This window comes from Mus caroli, chromosome 7 (assembly GCF_900094665.2).
Source record: "Mus caroli chromosome 7, CAROLI_EIJ_v1.1, whole genome shotgun sequence".
NCBI classification, from domain to species: Eukaryota; Metazoa; Chordata; class Mammalia; order Rodentia; family Muridae; genus Mus; species Mus caroli.
In genome coordinates this window covers 122,850,318-122,860,486 of record NC_034576.1, presented here as the reverse complement: position 1 = coordinate 122,860,486, position 10,169 = coordinate 122,850,318, and the positions used below count along the sequence as shown (strand labels likewise).

At 43.6% G+C, this 10,169-nt stretch overlaps 1 protein-coding gene and 1 long non-coding RNA gene across 2 annotated transcripts in view; one reads left to right on the top strand and one right to left on the bottom strand.

Moving 5' to 3' along the window:
- Mosmo (modulator of smoothened) overlaps positions 1–10,169 on the bottom strand; it is a 56,646-nt gene that overhangs the window by 2,847 nt on the left and 43,630 nt on the right. Inside the window, exon 2 of the mRNA XM_021167230.2 lies at positions 2,683–2,895. Coding sequence (XP_021022889.1) covers positions 2,683–2,895 — 213 coding nt within the window. The remainder of the gene's footprint in view (positions 1–2,682; positions 2,896–10,169) is intronic.
- Positions 1–10,169, top strand: part of LOC115031509 — a 29,679-nt gene that overhangs the window by 10,798 nt on the left and 8,712 nt on the right. The window lies entirely within an intron of this gene.

Genomic DNA, 10,169 nt, shown 5'->3' with positions numbered 1-10,169 from the left:
ACTAGCCACCAAAAACCACTTTTAAATGTGCTGTGAATATCTACTCAGTGTGCATGAGTGAAATAAAACCAGTCGACTAGGAGCTACGGGGCTGAGTGGAGTGCGTATGAGCCAATCCTAGCTCCTGGGAAGTACAGGTAAGAAGATCTCAAGTAGCAGGCTAGCTTGAGTTTGCACACATAGTGAGACCCTGTGTCAATACACATACACCATGTGTAAACACACGCACTTGCAATTGTTTTAAGATTATTCTTAAAACAATTTTTCCCTGTGATGTTGATTATCTTAGGAAACAGTAAAGCAATTCAGAAGCATCTGAATAGGATGTACACGTAATATTAGTTTATGTTGCTAATGGGCAATTTTTTTCTACTGAAAAAAATTGTCCTTTATAATGGATAATAAATAGTATTCATTTAGCAACTACAGTTCCAGTTAGTATTTTGAGGAGTATTTTGCAAACTGATTAGGAAAAGCTCAATTAAATTTTGAAAAAGCAATGACTTCCTATTTGATCTTAATTTTAAGGCCTAGGGGAGGAACTTGGTTCCCTACACTTTCTGGGGTCCTGATGTATGTAGATGGAGGAGTATTTAAGTTATTAAGAACTGTGGAGTTACTTCAGATCTTAAACCAGCTATCACAGCTGAAGATCAAGCTCTGGTCCCAAGTAAGCTTGTGACAACGCTTCATCGCCTCCATGGCACGGGTTGCTGGTAGTGACAATCGGAGCAGTAGCAGATGAGGAGGTAAATCAGAGTGCAAAGGGGCTGGAGGTGGCTCAGTGGTAAGGCGGCACACCTGTGTAGGCCAGCGGTGGAGTTCAGGTCCCCAGAACCCACTCAGAAAGCTGGGCGTGCTCATGTGTCTGTAACCTGAGTCGGGCAGGAGGTTGGTGGAGACAGATGGGTGTCCAGGTGGCTGTCCACTCAGTCTAGCCAAATGGTGAGAGATCTTATCTCAAAAACCAAGTGGAGAGTGGTAGGGAGGACACATGACATCAATCTTTGACCTCCACATGAACATGCACTCACACATGGGCATGCGCACAGACAGACAGACAGACAGACACACACAGCAACGAAAGAATAGGATTGGACTTAAAAGAAAAAGACTCATTTTGTCTCACATGCCCCGACAGGCAAGGCCCTTCATGTGGGGCTCTCCTGGCAAGGTCTACCATTACACTATTACAAAAATACTACCCTAACTAATGGAAGATTCACATACAGCAGGGCTCAGGTACATCTCCAAGGGCAGAACCACGAGGGGGAGCTAAATCCCTCCCTGAACTGCTCCTCAGCCAGCAAGCAGAGTAAAGCAAATGTCAACTTAAATAAATTCACTCCAAGCCATGTTAAGTTATAAAGGTACAGAATAGAGACATTTTATAAAAGTATCCATTTTTTAGAGTAGATATATGTTTCAATATATAACTCTACTGTTTAGAAACTTCCAAAAATAGTATGTGCCTCCGGCTGCGAGGTTCTGAGGGCTGGTGACAGTGATGAATGAGACTTCACTTGATTGCCCATCCATAACTCTGAATCACTCTCATATGCACATGCAATTTCAAAAATAAAGAAAAAATACAGTGCACTTTGGAGGCAACGATACATACTTATTGTTGAAGGGGAATGAGAAACAAAGATAAGCCTGGTTCTTCTTCCTCTGTGGGTATCATCGGCTTCCTTGCCTCATGTAAGTTTGTGTCATTAGTTTAAGTTTTTGGCACTCCTTGATATTCTGTTACTCATTAATGACTGCATCTTCCTGGAAAAGTGACTATGTCTGTGAGTAGATGAAGAATTGGATTCTCTTTATTTAAATTCCTCATCAACAATTTTCAGTTAGGGGCTTCATTTCTATAACTGCTTCTGGCCCTTACTCTCTGTTAAGAGTTGTCTCAGATCTCTGACAAGAAAAATATCAGTTGTTTCTTATTGCTTAATAAGGATAAGGAGGAGCAGCTTGCCTCAAAGGCAGCTTGATCTAAATTTTAATATTAAGGGAGATGTGTAGACAAAACTAAAACAAAGTCAGAAACGAAGTTCCAAAGAAAGCTGGAGAGACAGGGACTCCTGAAGGTACAGTACTACCCTGTAGCCTCTAAGGATAAGCTTCCAAAGTGTTCAGAAATTAGATCAGTTTTGCAAATTACAAGTTAATATTATATGTAATATATAAATCCATGATACCGCAGGGAATAGCTTAGTAGAGTAAGAAACTTTGACAATTACTACAACAACTAAATGTGTTGGTTTTTCAATGGTCATTCAACCCAGATGAAACAAAAATCAACAATATTAAAAAGCAAATGACTGCCCTCATCTAAGTTATATGTTTTCCTAGATTCATCTTTATTTTGCTGGCGGACACCAGTACCTTCCAGAAGTGGAAACCACTCAGACTACTGGTAGCTCCACAGCACAAACCTGAACCACTTCAGTTACAGAAAGGAATAACGCCTCATTAAAAGAGCAACCACACAACGCAGTTACAGCTGTGGGCAGGCGGCCTGGTCTTGCAGTGCGGACGCTGAGGGGACTGTGTGGTCTATTTCATGGCCAAGTGATTGGTGCTCCAGGAAGATTTACTGCTCCTTAGGACTGATCTTGATAGTCTTCATGAAACCGCCACTGTGCTGCCTTCTAGAACAACTTAGTAAGCATGGCTACTTACTTCCAGTGAATGCTATCCATCGAGCATATTTTGTAGCTTCTCTTCGCCAGTGGGAAGCCACCAGCAAACCACATGTGACAGTCAAGGAAATGATTCCCATGATGATAAAAAACAGGGTGGTGACCCACTCTGGGGGAAGCCTCGGAGGGATGCAGGTCCGGTCTCGTCCATGGATTGTCTGACACTGCCGCACCAGGCCCACAGTGAGTGCCCCTGGGAAGATGCAAAGGTAGGGAGTGCTTCAGTATGCTTGGCATGCCCAGGGAATATGCCCCAGCAAACCCCTTTCAAACTTAAATCTTGGTATCTGTGTGGACAATCCAAGCATTTATTCAAGGAATTCCCTTCAGCAGTCTGCTGCTGTTTATAATGTGACAGTGCTTGGATTAATGTAAAAAGTGAACATAAGCAACAAGAACAAGCCTCAGGAACCATAAAGGACAGTTAGTTAGTTCAGCCATTTATTGAACAAACACATGTCTTTCTGTCATGACAATCGTTCTACAAGGACTAGAGACTGGAGCCCAGGTTGACTGTATACACTCAGGAGTTGGCCTCCTAAACAGGTTTTCAGAGTTCTTGTGTCAGGCACTGCTCTAGTTCCAGGGAACACAGCAAAACTGCTGGCTGGGGCCCTGGCCTTCCTAAGTCTGCACACTGGCAGCAAGACCTGGCCTTCTCTGCTGCGAGATTCAAGACTCACTGAGTAGCTCTTTATTTTGCCTAAGAAAATATATTTTAGGAAAGTAAACACAAACTTTGAAATATACGTAATGATAATATATAAAATTACATAATGCATTAAACACTAACTAGTTATCAAAACTAAAAGGTTTGACTATTTTTATTACTATATAAGAGTTAACACCATCACAGGATAACAGGAAAATGCAAGTTATGAAGCAATCTGTAAAGTACCTCTGACATCATTAATTTTCAAAAACTTTATTAGTAGTATCAATATGTATGGTGGTGTGAAAGAGTGATGTGTGTGTTGAGGGTGAGAGGGGGGCATGCAGGCCAAAGGACAGCTTTGTGGAGTGAGCTCTCTTCTCCCATACTGATCTGGGTTCCAGGGATCCGACATGTGGTCCAGCCTGTGTAGAAGAAAAAATGGTGAAAAGGCTCCATAAAGCTGTAAACCTGAGCTATGACCATCCCTCTCTCCAATGATAATCTGATCAGAACTCTGAGAAGATAAACAAAGTCTATTTGAATCAAATCATTAGGTCCATATGATGAATCTGAAAGGTACAAGCAACAGGCACAATGTGGAGGCTGTTACAGGCAGCATACAGGACAAAGGGAGCAAACTTTCATAGTACTGCCATCCACACTGTCCTCAGGTGCTGCTTGGAATCTAGAAACTGAGTTTCTAGGGGATAACATGACTTCTTAAGCAGTAAAAGTTTCCTCTGAATGATAACTTGAGGTGGGGCAGAGCCTTACTATGATAAAGCATTCTATTTGTAATTCTGGAAACAGAGAAGGCATTCACAGAAGTGCCCATGAACTCCTAACAGGAAACCACTCCTGATCATTCAGCAAAAGACTTTTAACAAACTACCTTTGTGTAGTCGTGGAGCTTATAAAAGCTGCAAATGCCATGATGAAAGACACTTGCACACAATGCTACACTGTGGATCTCTATTATGGAGGTAACTGTCTTTACGATTCAACACACAAAAGCAGCTTGACTGGCAACCCTCCCCACCCACCTACTCACTCGAGATCTGCACAGAGGGTTATCTTGTGCTCCCAGATCGTAAACTCCTACCCGGTGCATTAGACTGAGCGCTCTCTCCTGCATTCTATTTGAGTCCTCCGTGCTCCCCACCTCTAGCTCTCTGATTAAGTACAGGATGAGGATGTCCACTGTGCCCGCTGATTGTCAGGCTCTCTGAGTAAGACAATCTTTGTTGCCTTTCCTGTCTAGCTAAACCACAGCAAGTAAATATGAACAGAACAAACAATAAAGTGAAAATGTTAGCTCTAAGCAAATTGGAGAAAACCTGATGAATGTTGAGTTGTAAGGGGTTCTGCTTCTGGATTGATAAACTTCCTTATTACAAGCAAGCAAGAATGAATCCTCAGCCCCTCTGAAGGGAGGCAGATGGGCAAAGCAAGCAAACGTTTACGCTAATGTTGCTCACTCTGCCCTGTAGCTGCTCTGCAAGAAAGGCCAGCTAATTTTAATCAGCAATTAGAGGGTACTGGATAAAAAAAAAATCGAAATATTTTTACGTGTGCTGAGTTTGTGGTTCGTAGTGTATGCTCAATGCATGAGGCTTCAGGTTCAATCTCTAACATTCCACAAAAAATTACTACATGGCTCTCAAATGCTTAGCATTGTTAGAGCAGTGAGATTCTCAAAATAATACTCTCGTACTTCCAGTGAAAACAGCTTTTCCTCAAATAGCGAAGGGTTAGTTTCAACCGTGGTTAGTCCATGCTAGTCTTTGCACTCTGGAGAAAGACTGTATTCTGGTAACGTCAATGATGTAGTCATGCATATTCTATAGGCTCGTAGAGTCTGCAGTCAATTGCTTTAGAATTCAGATTTTGTTAATGCCCACACTTTGAGCAAGCCTTTAAATTGCATCTTTATTTCAATGAGTTGTCTCTGGTCCACCTTTCACCTCCATTAGATTCTTCCACACATCTTGTCTGCATCACACAGCCACACTGGTGGTGTTAAAAAGTAGCTCTGAGGATAGTGGTGGTGCTGGGTACTGAACTCAGGGATCCTCTAACTTCAGAAGCAGGGATTACAAAATAACAGAATACACCAGGGCATGGTAGCACATGCCTTTAGTTCCAGCACTTGGGAGGCAGAGGTAGGTGGATCTCTGAGACCAGCCTAATCTGCAAAGTAAGTTCCAGGAGAGCCAGGGCTATGAGAAACCCTGTCTTGAAAAAACCAAAACCCCAAACCAAACCCCACAAACAAACAACAGACTGCCATCTTTTCAGAGAAGAAACTATACTTTGCACTTCACTGGAAAAACCTCAAATGGCCTGTAGCAGTGGGTACACAGGAGGACTTAAATCAATTAAAAACATGCTACAATTAGAATCACACGGAATTCCAGAGATTCTATTGAAAACTATAGTTCAGTGTGGCTTCTTGTTAAGCTAAAGCCCAAGCAATCACTAGTTGTTGTTTTACACAACAGGTTTTTGCCTTTTGAAGGGACCCATGACTGCATTCCCCAAGCAGTCAATCTAGCTTTACCCTGCAGCTGTTGCCTAGGTAACCAATCCATCTAAATAAAAGATTCATACACAATAGAAAAAAGGAAACCAAACTAGAGGCTGCAGCCTCCCACCAGCCTCACAGGATCCCACCTGTGTACCCTCCACATAGAGGTACTCACCACGCGCCTGCCCTGCCGAGTGTGTCCCTAACTAGAATGCCCCCTGAAGCTCAGCCGCCACCTAGAGATCCAGACACTCCGAGGTGACTTAGCACAGCCAGTCTGAGCACGTCTGCTGCCACAGTGACGATGCCTAGGAGATATGTCACCACTGTGGTAAAGCACCGATACAGAAAGTCTGTAACCGAGGGCCGTGAAGCAGCACCCACGCCCACCAGAGCCTGTCACAGGCAAATCTTGTGATGTGCCCACCAATCTAGACCCGATCCCAGCAATGAATGTGGATTTCTGGCTTTCTTTTCTACAAGAAAGCGTGTTCTTAGCAAGCTGTTTGTTGGTTACACATGGACAAGTGACACCACTCCGATTCAACTGAAATGATGGAGGTTCTTGGGTTTTTTTTTTTTTTAAAGACAGGGTTTCTCTGTGTAGTCCTGGCTGTCCTGGAACTCACTCTGTAGACCAGGCTGGCCTCGAACTCAGAAATCCACCTGCCTCTGCCTCCCGAGTGCTGGGACTAAAGGTGTGCGCCACCATTGCCCAGTTGGAGATTCTTATTTACAGAAAGTGTGGTTGAGGAAACTTAACAGAACGCAGGGAGGTTTGGGCAGAGGGGACTGGGAAGATGGAGGCTCCAAGGCAGGTATAGGTGCACAGTGTGCCCTCCTGTCACAGGTGCTTCCAGTCTCCAACGCTTCAACTTTCTTCTCAGCGACAAGTAAAGGTCACTAACCCTGGGAGGACAGTCAACGTGGACCACATCAGACCCTGGGAAACTATGAAGCCAAAGATGACACAGAAACCACAGAAGTTGGAGAAGATGGGCGCATGGAATGTCCACCAAGGAAAGCCACAGGAAATGAGCCAACAGAAAGGCCATGAGGCTGTGACCAAAGTGCCCACAGGGCTGGGGCTGCCAAGTCCTTGGTACTCACCATGCCCAAAGCTATGGTTTACTACTTGTCCAGCTGAGTTTCAGTCTTTGTCTCTCACCCTTTCTCCGCCCCAGTGGCCCTGTCTGTAATGGGAACGAACGCTTACTCTGTGCCACTTTCTGTTGGAAATGTAGAGTTTTCTTTGTGATTGTGCAGGGGCTCACAGCTAAATGTTTTCTTGAGTATAAGAAACTTCAAACTTGAACATAAAAACTTTTTCTGTGTATGTGTGCATGCATATGTGTGTGATCTGCAGATTAAACGCAGGTTATCAAGCCCGTGGGTACGCATGTCTTTGAGCTGAGCCGTCTCACTGGCCCTGAACTTGAACTTTTAAGCAATACTGAGGTGCTGGGAAGCCGGAGGAAAGACTGAGTGTGTTCTCCATTGCATGAAAGGTAGTCATATCGTGCTATGTGGAACTATCATCATCTTATTGTCTGTACTTGAGAGATTAAATATAATTTGAGATGTTTTGGAGTCAAGTTGATAAAGGGTCTACTTGGGATGGTTAATCATGATTATCAACTTGATCATACTGAGAACTACCTAGCAGGCTATTGAAGCACGCCTCTGGGTTCATGTATGAGGACAGTTGTGGAGACAACTAGATCATGAGAACTCTCATCAATGGCTTACTCTGAAAGACTCTCAGGTGGAGAGAGTGGGTTCCTGAATATGCCTTTTAAGAGCAGAGCTGAGTCCAAGACAGTTCCTGTTTCCCTTCTCTACCTTGAGTCATGGGTTGAACAGCCTTTCTCCATCACATGTTCTTGCTATTCTGTGTCAGCACAGGCCCAGAGCAACAGGGGAGGCCTACTGTGAATGAAACCTCTTAAACTGTGAACCAAAATAAAGTCTCCCAATTTAAAAGTGGAAAAAAAAAAAAAAAGAAAAGCACAGACACATGCTATGAATGGACCCTGAAAGCAGGACGCTAAATGAAAGACATGAGCCATAAAGGGCCACATATAATATGGTACCATCTATATGACATTTCCACAATAGGCAATTCCAAAGAGCCAGGAAGCAGATCTGTGGTTACCAGCAGAGTTGGTGGGATTGAGGAGTACTGAGAACCCACCCCCAGCATTTAAAAAAATATTATTTTTAATTATTTTAATGTATGAGTGTTTTGCCTGCATGTATGTCTGCGTACCACATAACTACATGTATGCCTGGTGGGCATGAAGCCCACAGAGCTGAAGTTACAGAAGATTGTGAGCCTCCATCTGGGTAATGGGACTTGAACTCAGGTCCTCAGGAAGAACAGTCAGTGCTTTTAGCCACTGAACCATCTCTCCAGGCCCTGAACTATACAGTTTGAAAAGGTGGTGTTTCACCTCATTCTCCAGTCTAGCTTGAAGTACTTTTAAATTCAAAACTCCCTGTGCAATAGCATTTCTCCTACAGCTTCTGCATTATGACTGTCTCTAGGCAAATCCCATCTTTATCTATTAAAAACCACCAACAGTTTTATTCTCTTATTTAAAAGAGAAGAGGTGGGGTTGGGAAGGTGGCTCAGAGGGCCATGGTTTGCTTCTCAGCACCCACATCAGGCAGCTCAGAACCACCTGTACATCCAGCTGCAGAGAACCCAATGCCTCTGGCCTCCCTAGGTTCTTGTAGTCACATGTGCACAGGAGCCCCTCTAGCTTGGCTGTGAGTGGCTTGCTTTGAGAGAAGTCAGTTTTAACAGCAGTGAGGATCCTTGCATCTGAGAAATCATTGTGTTCCTGTACTTTCAAGATTCTCTTTGTCTTTCAATGGTTAGGATGTGTTTAGGCGTGGAATAGCTTACATTTGTCCTATGTTGTGTTTGTTGAAATTAGACAATATGCAGAATGACTATTTCCCAGTGCTCTGGCATCTCCTCTCCTTCTTTCTGGAACTCCCACTGTGTGGGTGTGGCATGTGGTAGACCACACTTGTCTCCAATGCTCTGTTCATTTTCATTATCTTTATTTCTGCCTCTTACATTGGAAAAATCACAATCAATAGACTTTATTCATACCATTTTCTGCAGATTTCTCATTTCAGAAACCATTCAGATCTTTATGTCAGGTCATTGTTTACTTTTGGTATATACTTAAAATGTTTGATTTAAATCCTATCTCAGTGGTTCTCAACCTGTGGGCCATGACCCTATCCTGCATATCATATATTTATAATTCTTAATAGCAGCAAAGTTACAGTCATTAAGTAGCAACAAAATAATTTTATGTTTGAGGGTCACCATTTATGTTTAAGGAACTCCATTAACGGGTCACAGAGTTAGAAAGGCTGAAAACCACTGGTGGTGAGTCAAAGGCTGAGATTCCTCAGTTACTACTGACTGTTTTTATTGTTTAGTCATTATAAGCCATAGTTCTTTGTTTCCTTGAATGTCTTATACCTTTGAGTTAAAAACTAGAAATTTGATCTCTGTGAGTTCGAGGCCAGCCTGGTCTACTGAGTGAGTTAAAGGACAGCCAGTGCTACACAGAGAAACCCTACTTAGAGAGTACGGGGTGGGGGTGGGGGTGGGGGTGGGGTGGGGGGGCTGCTTTCAGCCAGGTGGTGAGTGCTGATTAAATGCCTTTAATCCCAGCACTCAAGACACAGAGGCAGGTGGATCTCTATGAAATGAAGGCCAGCCTGGGAGTTCCAGGACAGCCAGAGCTACATAGAAAGATCCTGTCTCAAAAATTACAGCAGAAAGCAAAAACAAAAAGAGAGGGAAGGCACATAGCACACAGCACACCACGTGTACCAGGTGGGAATCAGCTTCCTTCCTTTTCTGTGATTGACTCTTGTTGCTGTTTGGTTCACAACTCTGCTGGGATAATTACATAAGTCTCTATCTTCTGTCGTGTGTGTGGCCTTTGAAGTCTTTCTGACTTCATCTGACAGACATCTCAGCCTGTGCTGAGGGTTCTCTGGACAGAAGGTAATTTACAACTCTGCTTAAACTTCTTGCTTGAGCAGAAGTCAGCTAGAAGTGAGAAATGCGAGGTGCCTTCTACACCTCTTTTCTGGGCACCTGGACAGCCTGACCATGATGTGCCCTTCCAAATTCCAAGGACTACCCTAGAGCTCCTCTCAAAGACTCCTGGGGATACGGTTTTCCCCGTTTTCTTTTCATGCTTGCCTATCTGTCTCCCTCCCCTCCTCCTCCTCCTCCTCCTCCTCCTCC